This window comes from Carya illinoinensis, chromosome 1 (genome assembly GCF_018687715.1).
Source record: "Carya illinoinensis cultivar Pawnee chromosome 1, C.illinoinensisPawnee_v1, whole genome shotgun sequence".
Classification (NCBI taxonomy): Eukaryota; Viridiplantae; Streptophyta; class Magnoliopsida; order Fagales; family Juglandaceae; genus Carya; species Carya illinoinensis.
The window spans coordinates 18298397-18317608 of NC_056752.1; the positions used below are offsets into that span (position 1 = coordinate 18298397).

The window sequence follows — 19212 nt, forward strand, 5'->3', positions numbered from 1 at the left end:
ATCGTCTCCGGAGGAACATGTAGGTATGGAATTTTTGAAAATGAGGAAGCGATCGGAGGGAGGATACTTCAACGCACGGAGGACTTCGAAGATGTTTTGGGTTACTAAAATTTTGGTTGCAGAGAAGGAAAAGCCAACCAGAGACAAGTGCATTAATCGAATGAAGCTGATTCGGTTAACGGTTAATTACCCGAACCGAACCGGCACCAAACGACCAAGAAACGGAAATACCCGCTTCCGCTTTGTTTCGCTTCGGACCGGTTATTATTTTTCGGTTCGGGTCGGAATATCAGGTCAGGCCATTCGGCCGGCTTAAATGTTCACCCCTACTCTTAACTCATCGCATTTAATTATTATAACTTTCATAAACTCTTACACAATATATAATAAATAATTTGATTTTTTTAAATCTCAAAATAAAAATAATATTAAAAAATATTATTCTAACTATATGTTGTTCAACTATCAACTTTTATCTCATCTCAACTCACTATCTAAACCTTCTTAGAAGATGTTTAGAAATATGTTTCATTTCAGCCAATCTTATATCATTTCCTCCCAAAACAACATTTAAACCTAAATATTTTCAAACACGAGTTAATATGTTGAGAAATGATATTTGTAATATTGGAGTGCATAAGAACTGTATAATCTCTTTAAAAAAGTGAGTAAATACATGACTCATATAAAAAATTAATTAATTTTTTACCACTGAATCCTACTCTTTTTTAAAGTGATTTTACGATATTTGCGTACTCTATGACTGTATGTAGTATTACTCTAATATATTTTATAGGATTTTGAATAATAAGGGATAAAAATTTAAAATATTATTAAAATATTTTTTTTGTTTTGAAATTTGAGAATTTTGAATTATTTTTTATATTTTATTTAAAAGTTTTGAAAATGTTATAATTGTTACGTAATGATTAGTTAAAATAATTAAAAATTAAAAATTAAAAAATATTTATATTTATAATGTTTAAATATTGAGATGAGTTAAAAAAATCTTGTTATTCAAACCAGATCTTATTCTATTTAATAACCATGTACCACACATCTATTTAGAGAAAAGAAATAAAAAAAATTAAAACCCACGCGAAATAAATTTATATTATAAAACTGTTGAATAGAATAAGTCGGTCAAGAAAGCATAGTGTATAAATGAGAGGAATGGGAACATTTTCCTAATTTTCTTACGTCACGTCAATTCGTAATGAAGACCGTGCTACACACTAGCTATACACAACATCATTACCATCAATGCGATTTTGATACATTTTGAATAAAATAAAAATAAAAATATATATTTTTTAAATTAAAAAAATAACGTGTATTTATTTTTTTTTAAAGTAAGATTTATTAGTAAAAAATTATTTTTTATATAAATCTTATATTTATATATTTTTAAAAATATTATAAGATTCTTACGTAATATCGTTTTTCTAAATTAAAAATCATCACAATAAATTAAGAAAAAAATGTGGCCAGCGTCCCTTTAAAGTACAGCCAATGACACTAAAAAATGTGTGAAATAAGAGTTTTGCTACGTATAAGTAAAATCGTATACTAATTTACATATCAATACTAATTCTTTCATACTTAAAATTTAAATTAACATTATTTTTAATAAAATATATTTTTTGACCAATCACAATAAATTAATGTATATATTAGTGTATAAGTATACTTATAACTAGACTTTTTCGTGAAATAAAAAGGGTGGCTCTACAGTCACATCCCCACACTAGGATATATATTTTTTGTTTTTTTAAATGTATTGTTTAGTATTTTAAACTTATTTTTAAAAAATTTAAAAAGTCATAATATTATTCAAAAGAATATTTTTTTAATTATTAAGTAAAAAAATTAAAAAAAAATTCAAGCGATATAAGAATGAAAGATGAGAGTAACATTTTTCAATAAATAAAAATAACTTTGAACAGAATTTTTATTTTAATATTTGGTACAAAAAGTACGGCCATTATGTTAGCAATTAAGCATTATAGAATAACCGACTTTGAAAATTTGGAGGGGAGAGCAGGTGGAAGACGCTGCTAACTTCTCTCCCCAACGGAAACTAGGCAGGGCTTCGTGGAATTGACCAACCCCATCCTCTCTCTCTCTCTCTCTCTCTCTCTCTCTCTCTCTCTATCGCTCTCTCTCTATAAATGTGAGGGGCCGTAGTGCAGGGTTAAGACCTCCGCCCATCGATATTCTATCTCTCCTTTCTTCCAAAACCATATTTCTAGCTCTCCTCCGATCTACCACATTTTTCGGTATGTTTCTACTGATTTATTCTTTTTTCTTGCACTACTACGTTTCCGTCTTTTTCTTGGATCGCATGTTCTCGATCGCCTTTTCCAGATTGCCAGATTTCGCTTTGCATATGTTCTTAGGTTTTACTTGCTTTACGCAGAGTCGTAATAACGTTCTTTTTATTGGGATTATTGTCATTTGTTGGAGTAGGCGTCATGATTGATCTCCAATAGTAGTATGTGCAGACGATTTCTGAGGTCATAATCTGCACCTAAATACGGTGGATCCATTTCCATTTTGTATATTCAAGTCATGCCATTCTAATGCGTGTGGGTTGTGGCCCGTGGGGCTACCTTTTTTTTTTTTCTTCCTTCTTTTTAATCAATTTTGACAATCACCACCTCAAACTCTCAGAAAATTACAATGTAGCCCCTCTAATTTATATGCTGATATGAATGCTCTTGATATGTAATTCAAACAAAAAATTAAATAAATAAGGTTGAGAATTTAAAGAAACAAAAATAAGAACTAAAAACATAAAAACTGAAAATTAATTTCAAAATAAAAAATATATATATATAAAAGGTAACAAACGTGATTTTTTAAGAAATTTTTTTCTAATAAATATTTATTTTAAAAACCGTTTGTTGAAAAATTGGTATTTCTTTTAATTTAAAAGATGTAATTTATTGTGTTTGCTTTTTCTGATGTAATTTTTTATCTTTTAATTTAAAAGGAAAAATGAGGTATATCGCAACTTTTTGATAATTAGGGATGTGAATTCCCAAAGAATAACTTTAATTTGCAAACCTTTTTATTGAGCTCCAAGCATACCAAAATGATATGGAAGTCTGTCGTGTCAGTATTGGTAATTTGACATTTTTTATGAATATAATGGGTCCACACTAAGTGGTGTGTTACACTCTAGACTTGTAAATAGCATAACTCTTTTTTTATAATTTGATTAGTAAAAGATTGTAATTTTAAACATATGTTATAAATCAAATTTTGCCATATCATATGTAGGTCTCATAAGATTTTAATTAAGATGTTAATAGGGGAACAATATTATTCTGGATTTTATCATCCTCGATCATACTAATTGATGTGAGGCATTTTGAATGACTTCATTGGTAGACTCCATAAAATCATGACACATATGGGCCTTTAATGTGGTTATTTTGGACCAGGCCCACACACACAAACACATGTTTTGTAATGGGCTCTTGATCCACGATATCACCTGACATTCTATTTTCACAAGAAGGGAGTGTGTTTGATCTGAATGTCATTTGCTTCTAGAGTGATTTGTATATAATCTTTGCTGCAATCAGACTGCGTAAGGATTATGGCATTGCCACCTCCTACTGCTGAAATAATTAATTCTCATATTTGTCATCCTGATTTAAGAACCAGAATTTCTGAGTCCACAGCTTCGTTAATTTTATCAAGCATTCTGTGTGATACTTTTTTCTGCTTCTTATTAGAGATGAGTGACGAGGCACATGAAATTGAAGCTAAAGAAAACCATGTTCAACGTTCAGTTCCCCGATTGAATGAGAGAATCCTTTCATCTTTGTCAAGGAGATCAGTTGCTGCACACCCTTGGCATGATCTCGAGATTGGTATGTATAAACCCACTATATTCAGTGTTCATATAAACTTAAAGGTAGTAATTCTGTTCCATAAAACTTTGTCTGCAGGACCTGGAGCACCTAATATTTTCAACTGTGTATGTTTTCGAACTTGGCTTTACAATATGAAGGGGTTTGTTAGCGAAGGGAATAAACATGTTCAGGCCTTGATTTTCGTCTTCCTTAATTTTTTTCTGTATTTTCTGTATTGATTGTAGCACATCCAATAATGCAACGAAAATCTCCCTCAATTTTTAGAAGGAAGGGGGACATACTACAAGATATTAACTTTGTTTTTTTATTTTTTGGGCGGTAACATGCTAAAAGAATGTTCAAGTGAGATTTCTAGCATCCAATTAAGATCACCATCTTAGCACAGTAATTTCTGTTTCTTTATGAATCTCTAACTCTTTCCCAGCATGCAAATATTACTTCTCCAATAAGAATTATCAAAGCAGTTACACCTTCTTTATGGTCATTCCCATGCAACCCAATCTAGCAGTGTTCCCTTTTATCCCAGTGGGTAAAATGTCAGTGCTGCAGGCTAATTTTGTTACCATCACCCCGTTCCTTGCAAATTATTCTCAACATCAATTAGACTCCATTTCCCAGCTGCCAACTTTTCTCAGCCTTCTTAAAATTCCAGTACTTTCTCTTTCCTAGCAAGAATTTTCAACTTTTAAATTGGAACTCGTTTTCTTCAGGCACATATTCTAACGTATCTCTTTGTTGTATTACTAATTGGAATGATACAGGTTGTTGAGATCACAAAGGGAAGTAAGGTGAAATATGAGCTTGACAAGAAGACAGGACTAATTAAGGTATTGAGCATTGCATCCTCTTAAATGGAAGATTTTAGTGCTAGTCTGAAAAGTATATTCTTTCGGCTTTGCTTGAAGCATACTTAACTAGAGACGGTTGGTTCAAAATGCTTCCAGTCCAAATACCCCCCACCAACTGTATGTAGTATCCACCCTCTGACACACTACTACAACAAAAAGGGTGGGTGTTTCTGCTGAATGAGGACATCTTTGGAAGGGTTTTTGAGTTATACTTCTATTCTGGGAGAATCTTAGTTCTTACATTTTGCTACCTTGTACTTTGATTTGATTTCTTCCATCAGATTGATCTTACCATCTGCATCAATTGCTCAGGTTGACCGTATTTTGTATTCATCAGTAGTATATCCTCATAACTATGGTTTCATTCCTCGCACATTGTGTGAAGACAATGATCCATTGGATGTTTTAGTTCTCATGCAGGTAATTTTTTATTGTTCCTATTTATGTATTCAATAGAAAATTCTCATTTCTCAGTTCTTTGAGTGTTGAAAAATAAATCTCACTGTCATATTCTCTAGATAATTCTGATATTGATTCTTGACATATTTCTTATTGAGTATACAAAAGAATAATTTTTTGTATAAAGTTCCAATGTTTACCTATATTCCATTCCAGAGATCCCTGAATACAAACTGTAAATTCCTGGGTTTTTCATATATAGAGACACAAGTGCAATTTGTTGAAGTATTCAACAAAATTTTCACAAATCTACCAAATAAATTGCCAGTGATGAATTTACCACCACTTACTATGTTGTCAATTTACTAGAGAATTATTGATGTTTGCATGTTTGAGCTTCATGTTAACAATACCATCTTAAACCGTCTGTGACTTGAATAGGAGCCCGTCCTTCCTGGTTGCTTTCTCCGAGCCAGAGCCATAGGACTTATGCCTATGATTGACCAGGTACACCTTCAAAGAGCTGAACAAAGAGAACATTTGGAATTTCATGTCTTATTTTGGTAATAACAGCTTTGTGCCTTCAATCCAGGGAGAGAAAGATGATAAGATAATTGCAGTGTGTGCTGATGATCCGGAGTATAAGCACTATACTGACATCAAAGAGCTTGCTCCTCATCGCTTGTCTGAGATCCGCCGCTTCTTTGAAGACTGTAACCTTTTGAACTATTACATCTAAAACTTGTTTCCCAACTTTAGATTCGTAAGTTTTTGATGTTAATGTATATAATATGTGGGATGTTTCGTGATATATTTGGCAGACAAGAAGAATGAGAACAAAGAGGTTGCAGTCAATGACTTTTTACCTTCAACAACTGCCATTGAAGCCATCCAGTACTCAATGTAAGTCTAGCAACATGGGAGCATGCAGTTAAATGGACATTTTGATCCTCATCGAATCAAATAAGCATCTGTCAGATTTCTCTTCCAAATAATATGATTTGCTGAGCAATTTTCCACACTTGCACAAACTAAAGTTCGTATGTTAAAATTGATGCAGGGACCTCTATGCTGAGTACATTCTGCACACCTTGAGGCGATAGGCACATCGGCTATATATTTTATGTCTAGAATAAGTATCAATGATGACTGAAGATGTTATGAGAAGCTCCTGTCTTATTTGTTGTAATTTTGGGTATTTTTTTATGGTTTTTTATTTGATCAACCGAGTTGAGAAGGAATGTTAAGGGAGCATTTCTTACATGATGTGCTTCAATTGGAACCTTATTTAAGGAATACTTGATCAGGTGTTTTATTTATTTTTAAATAAATACCCGCTTATGTTTTGACAAATTTTGGATTAGCTCTCTCACAAATTTCCTCCATTATACTAAACGGAAGACACGTGGCAGTCAATAAATAAAAACTGTTTTTTTTTCTCTTATTTTTGAAAAAAAAAAAAAATTATAATAATTTATTTTTCAAATATATATATATATATATATATATATTGTGATTTCCCCCTTCCCGCCGGATGACCAGCTTGCGGCCCCTACCTTTGAGTAATTGTCCGTGTCGTGGTTTCAAGATTTTGCTAAAGAGAAATGCTACAAACATAAAAAAATTATACAAAATAAATCTATAAACTAATATGGTTTCATGAAATCCATTAGATCTGATTTGTAATAAAAGTAAATTTACAATCTGACATACCACATCAAGCCACATCAGTTTGTGAGTTTATTTGTGTATAATCTCTTTGTGGCTAAAGTATTTTTCTTTGCGAAAATCTTCCCTAGTTCTTAAAAGCAATGCTCCATTCATTATGTTCGATTTCATGTTAGCTCCTTGGGCTGCAAGAGGAATGTACAAGTCAAAACTCAAAATTTCTGCTGAAATTGAAATATTTCCCGTAAATCAAAACGTGAATGTTATTTACACCTCAATGTTCTGAGAATATTGAATCTAAAATAATAATTATTAAAAACTATCTTATAAATAGAAATGGCTTAATGTTATTACATTTGATCTCAATTGAAATTTTTTAACTGAATAGTTATCTTAAAAACGCAAATAGCAGTCTCGACAGGTTGTCAACCTACAAATATTTAGAAAATTTAACGATAAAAAGTCACTTTTTTCTATTTTGCATATCCTATTTCAAATACAACCCACATTGTATTATCTACTCCTATATCTAAACTATTAAAATAATTATTTTAATCACTTAGTCTATATGTTAACTTTGTGTTTCGTACACGTTTGGGTATATTTTCAATGACTTGGGTCTGGGCCTTTATACCTACACAATCAAAAAAACATAGGGGGCTCGGTGGTAGTCGGGAAGTTTCTGATGCTTAAATTAGTAAATTTCCTTAATAGTTTGTGCTAGAGTGCGAGAGTTTAGAGAGACTTCTTCATACCTGAGGGGTCAACTTTTATACAAGGTTGCTATGGGGACATCTCATCCTCCATGTCAAGGAGTTCTCATCGTTTCTACTGAGTTGTCAGGATCATTTAATGTGGCTTGAAGCCTAGTAGGCACTACATTCCCCCATACCCTCTAATAGGGAATCAAGGGCCATATGCGTTTCCCGCTCACTTGTAGGTATAGATCCTTGAGTGTTAGGTGTCACCGAGGGTGCCAGGGCATCGATTCCCATTTGTCCCTATCATTCATCTTTACCACATGGGGGTTGCTTCAAAGATTTCTTTAGCTTGCGGGTCAGGTATTCCAAAGGGATGAAGGGATTCCCTTAGAAAAGGATCATTGGGTCGGGTTAGGCCCCTCGTGGTTCTTCATGAGCCTAAAGGAAGGAAAATTCCCTTAAAGTTATCCTACCAATTCCTATCGGACTAGTTCGGTGGGAATTTCTTTTCACCCTTCTCTTCTTGTTCCTTCCTTTACGTGGTTGTCTGTTGAACTTCCATGCCTTTGAAATGGGCAATTATTCCTCTTCTCGTATTCTTATTGAACAGAAGGAACAAGAAGCATACATTTCAATTGGAAATCAAAGCCGGATCCATACAAGATAGCTCGAATGGGAAGTAGCTTATCTTTCAAGAAAAGGGTCAATCACCTTTTCCTCTCTTATAATTTTATCGGGAATAGTGTGCACCTTTCGTTGGGGATTTCATGAAAAAAATTGTCGCATCTCTACTCGTTACTATCCCAATGTTTAGACACACAAATCCTCTCTCTATTAACAAATCCCCCATGAATGATCCATCTTTTAAGTATCCATGTTGGCTCAATTTCCCTCACATTAATGGTGTTAGGCGGCTCTTCCTCTCCCACGTTGTATCTTACAGTACGCGCTACAGGATTCGTGTTCATCTTGCTGGTCTTGTTGGTCTCATGGGGCGCATGCATTCCTAGAAGATGGGTCCCAATGTTTAAGCCTTGACCTCTTCATCATTTGGGGCCTACTTGCACTCTTTGCCATCATCTCCCTTCTCTAAATCCTTTGCATGTTCTGTGTTTTCGTTCCTTTCCGTCTTCTATGTGTTTCTTGCCTCTTTTTCCTCTATCTTCATATTCTCATGGCTCCCAAGATCCCTTCCCGTGTTACTCCCCGAAGCTCCAACTATGTTAATCCTCCTGGCGCCTCTCGAACCCCAAGGGGTATCAACCCTCTTGAGGTTCGCACCAAGTCCCTAAGGTTTGATGGTCGTTCTTGGCAGTCGACATTGACTTCAGGTGAGTTGGAGTAGCTGAAGTCAACCTACAAGGTACTCGGCATTATCGAGTTCCTGGTGATACATGGGAAGGAGGGAAAAAATAAAACAAAGAAAAAGAAAATAAAAATAAAAATCTACGGTTTCTACGGGCTTGGGCTTCACTGTGAGCCTGGGTGTTACAAGATTAATGGGGTGGGGCTGTTTGTTTGTTTTTCCTTCCTTTGTTTTTGTTGAATTGTGGGACAGATATGCCTTCCATCACCTGAAAAGGGAAAAGTTTAAAAAGCAGATATTTGCTGGGAAAGTTACACTCATGATGCTGATCATGATATTATTTATTTAATTGGATTCTTGGGAAGGAGCCGCAGGCCCTCTTTTTTGTCACTATTTGACCCCTCCCTTAGTATTCTCAAGCCATCCCTTCTATCTACCCCCCATCTTCCATATTCTCCATTGAAAAACGCTAATTGAATCCATGAATTTGCCCCCTCGATCATACTGCTCATGCATTTTAATTTTTTCTTTTAAATATTTTACTTAATGATTAAGAAAATTAATAAAATTGTGTATTTTTTATAGTTTTCTCTTAATGATTAAGTATGTTAAAAAAATCTATAAAAGAAAATGAACAAAAAAGAACTAACAAATTTTTAAGCCCGGCGATAAACATTGGGCCGCCCACTAGCAGGATCCTTCTCCATTTTCCCAACTAATATTTTTTAGGTTTATCGTCTTTTTATCCTCACCAACTTACACAATCACCACCATCAAACTCCTTGAAACAAAGGAGAGAGAAGATATTAACTGGTAGAGAAAAACAATTTTTTTTTATTCTTGATTGTTCTACTTACAAGAAATGCCTTTGTATATAATATATATATATATATATATGTATATAAATGTCGAAACAAGGTATGAATGTATTGTACAACCAATGAGAAAATTACATATATGCATATTGAATCCATACTAGTTCCCTTTAAGATTATGTGTATATATAATGCACATTCATCTTGGATAACAAATTGTGAAGACCTATCCAAAATTTAATAGGAAAAAAATGGATAAATTATTGGGCCATATTAGTATGAGCCCAAAAATCTATTTTATTGAAATTTAGTTAGGCCCATAGGCCTAAAATTTTTATTTTAAAGTCAAGGAGGTGTAGTTGATGATTTTTGATAATATTAATGGGTCAATATTTATAGAAGACCAAATTAGATTAGTCGGGTAATTTTAGAAAGACCTCAGGCCCATAACATTTTTGTGATAGATTATAAGAGTTTTATTGGGCTCAATAATTGGACAAAAATTCCATTAAAAATTTACGGGCCAAGTTGACCCTATCTAATTGGTTATAGGCGCAACTATTATTTTATAAGCTGAAAGGGTCATCAGATAAGTTGGGCTCATTTTGAAATTTAAGATCGACCCGTTAATTATTAAGTGACTTAACCCATAAAGTTATAGACAAGCCCTATATCATAGTTTGAACTATTAAATGCACAACTCATGAGGAAGGCCCAACCCGCATGCTATAAAAACACCTAGACCTGTCACCCAAGTATGTATAGGTGTTCCAGTGGATAGTCTCATTCACTTATTATCTTCAATCAAAATCTAGGGTTGTCGTATGTTACTCCAATCCTCACCCAACCTCTCCACACAAATTAAGGAAACCGCAAACCACACCAAACCCACGTTCAACCCTTGCACACAACAAACTGCCCTCCCCTTTTTATATGTTCATTGAACCAAAGCAGCAGCCAACCTCCATGGATGTGAAACCTTCTCTTTCCCCTCACCGAGAACCCATGCACAACATCTCAACTTGCGAAGACACACTGCGAATCAAGAAAGCCATCATCTAAACCCATGCACCACCACCCTCCCCGTGACCACCTCAAACATCCACTCGATTTTCTATTATTATGGTTGCACGGCACCCCCATGAGCCACCATGTTCCAGAGTGTATACCCCATGATAGCCTCAGCCCTTCTATCACCTAGGTCTAAGCCACTACACCAGCGTAGTCCCTCTTGCACACCATGGAGACCACTATAAGCCTCGAACGTCCCTTACAACAAGTTAAGTTACACCACGCAAAAAGCAAACTAGTCCTATCACGTATACATGATCCAGTAGAGTTCCTCACCAGGAAATCCACCGGATGCCACCATCCAACCACCATGGAAGCCCTAGTTTCCTCCACACAGCAACCCCACCAGCCTCCATGTTTCCTCTATTTTACTACATCCGAAATAGAGCATTCTGCCAATGCCACAACCAAGAAGCCAACAAGCCCATGATGCCTTTGCACCGCCCTGAACAACGATGCCCAACCTCATGCCGCCGTGAGCCACCATCACACGGTATCTCCACCCCTCTCGATTGTTCCATTGATAAAACTCTCTCTCTCCCTCTCTTTCTCTCACTACATTCTCTCTCTCTCTCTCTCTCTCTCTCTCTCTCTCTCTCTCTCTCTCTCTCTCTCTCTCTCTCTCTCTCTCCGCCATGAGTGACAGTTCTCTCTTCCTCTCCCTCTCCCGTGTTGCACCTCTGGCCTTTCCAAAATCACACAAGACAATATTTAAGTGGTTCAACAAATTGCCTACGTCTACTGGAGCCTCTTTTACTAAGTTTGTATGAGATTACAAACACTCAACAAATTTCAGTCTCACGTCCTCTCTTTCTCTGATTTTTGCCCACACCATTTTACACAAATGAGCTCTCCTTTTATAGAAGAAGTTTCAGAGGACAAACTTGCAATTGTTGACCAAGGGAATTTGGTGCAACAATTTATGGCCATAAATTGTTGCAAGAGACTTGGGTGTCCTAATACAAAAAAGGACTTTTGGTGGCTACATATATGGGTATACATACTTGGGGGGATTTCAACAATCACCCCCTTCACCCAAGTATGCCATACTAAGCTGCTTACAAATTGATTCATTTTTTAGATGAATGCACCTCCTCCTTTGACATGAGAGACTTCTGCTATCGAATGTGCTCCATTGCACCTGAGGGTGCTTAGTAGTGTACCATATTGATCAAGTCCAAACAGTGTTGGAACTTGATCCCTGTGACAATTTTCGTCAATATATCTGCTGGATTATCTTTAGTGCCAATCTTCTGAAGTTTGATGTCATATTCTTCTAATATTTCATATACAAAGTGAAATCGGACATCTATGTGTTTTGTTCGAGAATGATACACTTGATTCTTGGCCAAATGAATTGCACTTTGACTGTCACAGTAAACAGTAACCTCTTGCTACTTAAAACCCAAGTCTGTTACCAGTCCCTGCAACTAAATGGCTTCTTTCACGGCTTCTATTACAGCCATGTATTTAGCCTCAATGGATGATAGTACAATTGTAGACTACAAAGTTGATCACCAACTAACTGGTCCTTTAGCCATACTGAACACATATCTAATTGTCGATCGGTATTTGTTAAGATCACCTGAATAGTTTGAGTCAACATATCCAGTTACTAGACTATTTTCACTCTTCTTGAACTTCAAACCAATATCTACAGTCCCTAAAATATACCATAGAATCCATTTTGCCGCATGCCAATGAGCCTTTCCAAGATTATGCATATAGCGACTAACTAAGCTAACAGTCTAGGAGATATCAAGTTGTGTACACACCATGACATACATTAAGCTTCCAACAATACTTGCATATGGGACATTCCTCATGTAGTTCCGCTCTTCATCATCTTTTAGAGACTGCAATGCACCGAGCTTGAAATATAGGGCCATAGGAGTACTCACCGGCTTCGTCTTCAAGTCGATGTTGAAGCGTTGCAGTATTCTCTTCAGATACTGCTTCTAAGTAAGGTGAACTGTACCTTTCATCGTATCTCTGCTAATCTCCATCCCCAATATTCTTCGTGCTTCTCCCAGATCTTTCATTTCAAACTCATGACTCAACTAAGTTTTTAAACGATTTATCTCCCCCTTGCTTTTACATGCAATTAATATATCATCTTCATATAAAAGCAAATAAATGAAAGATCCATTTGAAAGTTTTCAAAAATATACACCGTGATCGTATTGGCAACGAGTGTATTTCAGGTCCATCATAGAGCGGTCGAAATGCTTGTGCCATTGCCAAGGTAACTGCTTCAAGCCATAAAGTGACTTCTTTAGACTACAGACCCAATTTTCTTTTCCAGTTTCTTTAAAACCTTCTAGTTGAGACAAATAAATCTCCTCTTCCAGATCACCATGTAAGAAAGTTGTCTTCACATTAAGTTGTGCTAACTCAAGATCATATTGTGCAATCAAAACTAGCAATATCTGAATAGATAAATGCTTCACAACAGGAGAGAATACTTTACTATAGTCAATTCCCTCTGTCTGAGCGTAGCCCTTGGATACCAACCTAGCTTTGTATCATACTCCATTTTTATCAGCTTTGATCATCTTTCTAATTAAATATTCACTTACAGCCAATTGTCTTCTTTCTTTGTGGAAGCGGCACAAGCTCCCAAGTCTGGTTCTGGTGAAGAGATTGCATCTCTTCATTCATCCACTTTGTTCATTCAGCTTGTTCACTGGACTGTATGGCTTCTCTGTAAGTGGTTGGGATCTCACCCCCTTCAACTAGTAATGCATATGTCACATAGTCTGCAAAACGTGTCGGTACACGTTTCTCTCGTCTCGACCTGTTAGTTGCTATTGATTCGGGTTGACGTGGAGGTACTGTGACTGGACTATCAACCTTATCTTGTCCATACTCTCCCGAATCATTTGAAGTAATAAACTTCACATTCTGCGAATCATCTGGTGTTTCGCCATCATGGCTGCCTTCATTGGAATCTTTATGCTTATGTGACTTAAACATCTCAGATTCATTAAATGTAACATCTCTATTGATTATTACCCTTTTAGACTCTATGCACAGAGTCTATACCCTTTTACACCAGTACTAAAGCCTAAGAATTTTGCTTTCTTGGTTCTAGAATCAAGCTTACTTTCTTTAGCATGATAGTAAGCTAGACATCCAAAAACGTGTAAAGAGTCATAATTAGTAGCATGTGTACCTTCCCACATTTCAATGAGTGTCTTCTCATCATTGGCAGCTGCGGGTAGTCAGTTGATGAGGTGGTAGGCATATGTCACAGCTTCAACCCAAAATTGTTTACTGAATCCAACATTCGATAACATACATCGCACTTTCTCTATTAAAGTACGGTTCATCCGTTCTGCCATACTGTTCTGCTGCAGTGTACCCCGTACCATGAAGTGTCTAACAATTCCTTCTCTCCGGCATACTTCCATGAAGGGGTCTGAAGTGTACTCACCTCCATTAACAGATCTGAGCCGCTTGATTTTTCTGTCAGTCTGAGTCTCAATCATTTTCTTCCAATCAAGGAAGATTTTCAACACTTCATCTTTATTCTTCATCGTATACACCCACACACGACGAGAATAATCATCTACAAAAGTTACAAACCAATGCTTACCTCCCAAAAATGCATTTTTGGTAGGTCCCCAAATATCGAAATGTACATAGTCAAGTATCCCCTATGCATTGTGTACAACAGTTTCAAACTTGATTCACCTCTACTTCCCCAATACACAGTTCTCACAGAAAGACAATTTACCAGTCTTGGCACCTTTAAGTAAGCTTTGCCTCACTAGTGTTTGTAAAACTTTTTCTCCAACGTGTCCCATACGCATATGCCAAAGACTAGTGGTGTCGTCATCAGTCTTATCTAGCTTCTCACAGCATGTGGAAGCTCTTCTATCAACAGTACTTACTTATAAGAAGTACAAGTTTCCTCGCCTCAAACCCTTCATAGCCATCTGAACTCCCATTACTACTTTGAGAGTTCTATCTTCAATGGTGATTTTGAATCCCTTTAAATCCAGAGATCCAAATGAGATGAGATTCTTCTACAAGTCTGGAGCGTACCGAACTTCTGTCAGAGTCTTGATGCTGCCATCGTGCAACTTTAATCGAATGCTACCTATTCCCTAAGTCTTACAGGCACTGTCATTGCCTATAAGTACTGCTCTACCCTCAATCTTTGTGAAGTCAGTAAACCAGTCCCGATTGGAACACATGTGATAGGTACATCTAGAATCCATAATCCATTCATCGGAATAACAAATGGATGATGAACTTGTCAAGGCAAAATCTGAATCGTCATCTACGTCCACGACATTGGCTATGGTGGGTTGATTCTGTTGTTGTCCCTTCAGCTTGGGACAATCCTTCTTCCAATATCCTTTGTTGTGAGAAAAGGAACACTCGTCTCCGGCAAGTTTTCTTCCGAATGATGAACCACGTGATGTGGCCTGGGTTTTCGATTGAAAACCTTTCTTCTTTCCAAGATACCTCAACTATGGTCTCCCTCTTGCTGTTAACGCTTCACTTGATGTATCTAGTTGTACCTACTTATCTTTTCTGCGGTACTCATTGCTAATTAAAGAACTAGATACATTGTCAAAATTGATCTTTTCCTTCCCATACAGTAGTGTAGTAATTAAATGCTCTTATGTATCAGGCAAGGAATTTAACAAAAGTAAAACTTTATCTTCATCTTGGATTTCAACATCCAAATTTAATAAATTAGCAAGAATTTAATTATAACTATTCAGATGTTCAGACATAAAAATACCTTCACGAAACTGGAATCTGAAAAGCTTTTTCTTCAAGTGCAAACGGCTCTCAATGCTCTTCTTCATGAATTTATCCTCCAATTTCTGTCAAAGTTCCCTTACATTTGTCTCTCTCATGACAAAATACTTATGTTCTTTGGTAAGGCATAACCGGATTGTACTACAAGCTTGAGTATTAAGCTTCCTCCAATCCTTTTCAGTCATATCATCTGGCTTTTCTTTCAATGCAATATCCAACTCTTGTTGGATCAAAACGTCCATAACTTCGCACTGCCACATGCCGAAGTTGCTTGTTCCATCAAACTTTTCAACTTCAAACTTGGCATTTGACACTGTGGACTAACACCCAGAACTACTGGCATTTTCAGAGTTCCTATCTCTTCCAGAACCTTTCATATGAATTTAAAAAATTTAGACAATAAATTTCAAAATTCTAACCGTACGGATGAGTCTGAAATGATGCAAATAGTTGGAAAGCACTATTTGATCGTTGAAATCAAACTCCAAATGGCTTAGATCAAGCCCAACAAGGATTTGGAAAAATGAACAGTCCTGATCATCTATCACATAAGATGCACGCGCTATAGTAGGGCGTCTGGTGGGCGCGTGGGAGCTTGGCTTACACGTGTTGTAGTAGCTAGGGAGCGTGGGCTCATGACTTACATGCACTAAGGCCTCTAGGGTGCGTGGGGAGTGTGTGATTCACGCGTCTTCAACCTTTGGGCGTGTCTGCGTGTGTGGGCGCATGGAAGTGTGGGAGCATTCTTTTCAGTCTTCTGCGTGCATGGGCGCATGGGAGCGTGCTTTTCAATAGTCTTCAACCTCCAGCTGCGAGTGAGGTGCGTGGACTCACTCACCTACTTCTCGGGGCGTGTGTGAGCTCCTCCGACCTCCTTTTTTGATTCCGTTTCTAATAACGAATTCATCTGGACGCGAGGAACACCCTAGAGTTATCAAAATTTAATTTCGATCAACTTGATTTTTGGACAGCACAAACCAAAGCTCTGATACCAATTATTACGCCTCTGGCTTGTCTAAAATCACACAAGACAATATTTAAGCGGTTCAACAAATTGCCTACATCCACTGGAGCCTCTTTTATTGAGTTTATATCAGATTACAAACACTCAACAAATTTCTCTCTCACGTCCTCTCTTTCTCTAATTTTTTCCCACGCCATTTTACACAAATAAGCTCTCCTTTTATAGGAGAATCTTCAGAGGACAAACCTACAATTGCTGCAAGAGACTTGGGCGTCCTAATACAACAAAGGACTTTCAATGGCTACACATGTGGGTATGCATACTTGGGGGGATTTCAACATCCCGGTGCTCTGCCGCCACGCCCAGCCACCTACCCTCCACTCATTGCTCCTGTCACGGTGAGTCCGTTGCACGACCATGAGATCTCCAAGTGTTATATTGCTTCTTTTCTTTTTATTTTCAGCCTTTCCACTAGTGCCCTTCATAATTTATATTAATGCTAGTATGATCCTAAACTTTTATGCTAGTGGGATGTTCGATTTAATTTGGGTCAAACTTGATGAAAGTTTGGACTTGCGTTTGGGTTGGGATTATGTGAAGTGAATATTAAGTGGAGATGTATTTTATGTGGGCTTAGTTTTAATTGACTAAATATGTTGGCCATACACTTTATTTTACAGAAATAATTTAGAGTTAAAGTATTAGTCAAAAAAGTTAGCTGGATATCAATGAACTTGTGAAGTGATGATATTTTAGAGTTATAAGAATTTTAGAATTTTTTAGGAGAAATAGGTTATTTTAGTATTTCAAGCTTAAATATCAAAATATGTGTACAATTGGAAATTTAAGGAAGTTACGTGACTATTTTATAGGTGATGATTGATACTCTCCTGGCACTGTTTTGAAAAAATTCAGAAAAGTTAAAAATTCTAAGTAAGCAGGGTTCCTATGCTAAATCTTTTGCGTAAAAAGAGATGGACTAAGGTTGATTTATGAAAAATATGCATGTTTTGTAACGAAAAGAAAAATTGGAAAACAACCTTAATCATTTTGTTTTGCATCACTCATTGTATCTGAATAAGAAAAGAGAAATATATTTTTGTCAAAACTGGTGTAGACATGAGCAAAGTCTTAACACTATATTTCTAAACTACACAAAAAGAGCAAATATGAAATTTGAAACTTTTTGGCATGATTACGAAAAGATGCTCTAAATCTATTTTGATTATGTGAAGATACTCTGAATCTGTTTTGATTATGTGAAGATGATATGAATATGTTTAGTACTCTATTTTGATATAATGTGGCATTTGAAAACCTTTGGCATAACATTCTAATTCTTTATATAGTTTTGATTCTACTCTACTCTACTCTGACCTTAACACGAGTATAAAATTATGGCCTTTGTTATATTGTTGGTACCAACATCTCTACTTCTGAGTGCACTCACTTTTGAAATAAAAGTGGTTTTTCTGTGTGGTTTTTCTTATGTGCACACTCGGGGCTCCAAGAATAAATAAGAGAAAGATTCACATTCTGATACTGCCTGGTTTGGCCATGGGAATAGCACAACCCTACCGCTAGGGTTAAACATGCTCTCAGTTCTTATATGATGCTCTAATATGATATGATAAGATGATGATGTTTAGTTATGCTATGCCAAATGACTTTTGAATATGAACATTTTGAACTGTCACTATGATATTTTGATAACATGTTCTGGATCTGCATTCTAAAACTAAAATGTTTTGCTCTACATTTTAAATTCTGTGAAAAGGCTCATGTTTACATACTAGTATATGTTTTCTACTTACTGAGTTGTTGATAACTCATTATTTATCTCCACAATATTTTTCAGATGATTTAATAGCTTTAATTTAAGATCAAAATTAGGGAGCATGAGCGAGATTATTTAAGTATAGTGGATTAAGCACAAAAGGATGCCATGGTTATTGGAGAATGTTACTCAGTAAATTTGTAGTGTTTTGATGATGTGGTAGGTTGGGAGATTGATGTTTATATTAAGACTTTGTGGTGTTTTTAGTTAATTATTTTGGAATAGGTGGTTTTAAACATTGATATCTATGTTTAATTGAGAATTTGGAGCTTATATCTATATGGTGATATATGATTTTAAGTGACAAGAAGTATCTCTCTAACCCATCCGGAACTAGAGCGTTACAATATATATGTAGAAACAGGATGGGAATGTCTTGTACAACCAATGAGAAAATTACATATCTGCATATTGAATCCATAATAGTCTCATTTAAGATGATGTGTATATATTCTGCACATTCATCTTGGATAACAAAAACTGAAAAAGCTTAGACCCTAATGACTTGGCCATCAAATCAGCAACTTCATGAACTGAAGAAACATGTAAAATTGTTAAGGATCATTGTGTTTAGTACGTTCATGATAGAATGGATTAGCTACTATGTATAGTGCAGCTTGGTTGTCACACAACAAAAAAAAAAAAAAAAAAAAGTGCTAGTTGAGGATGATGTTGATGGAAATCATTTAGCAAGGCATGAATCCAAGTTATTTAAAAAATTGTTTAGCTCTTTGACCTATATTCAGCTTTTTGCAAAGGACTTAGAGATTGTATGTTGATAATAGCTTAATTTTGCACATTTATCTCATTAACATATAGCTTTATCACATTTAGTCTAGGTTAATTCATGCATATTATAGGTTATTTTCGAATAATATTATTTTCTTAAATTTGTGCTCAAAATGAGTCTTAATGCATAAATATAATTTTTTTAGGC

The 19212-nt window shown here is 35.8% G+C and overlaps 1 protein-coding gene across 1 annotated transcript; it reads left to right on the top strand.

Moving 5' to 3' along the window:
* Positions 1 to 2013: 2013 nt before the first annotated feature.
* LOC122312546 (soluble inorganic pyrophosphatase 1) lies at positions 2014 to 6487 on the top strand. Its single transcript, XM_043127195.1, has 9 exons — positions 2014 to 2279; positions 3747 to 3884; positions 3963 to 3991; positions 4649 to 4714; positions 5048 to 5155; positions 5576 to 5641; positions 5727 to 5847; positions 5956 to 6037; positions 6195 to 6487. The coding sequence occupies exons 2-9, from the start codon at positions 3749 to 3751 to the stop codon at positions 6235 to 6237; spliced, it is 651 nt and encodes a 216-aa protein (XP_042983129.1). The 5' UTR covers positions 2014 to 2279; positions 3747 to 3748; the 3' UTR covers positions 6238 to 6487.
* Positions 6488 to 19212: the final 12725 nt, after the last annotated feature.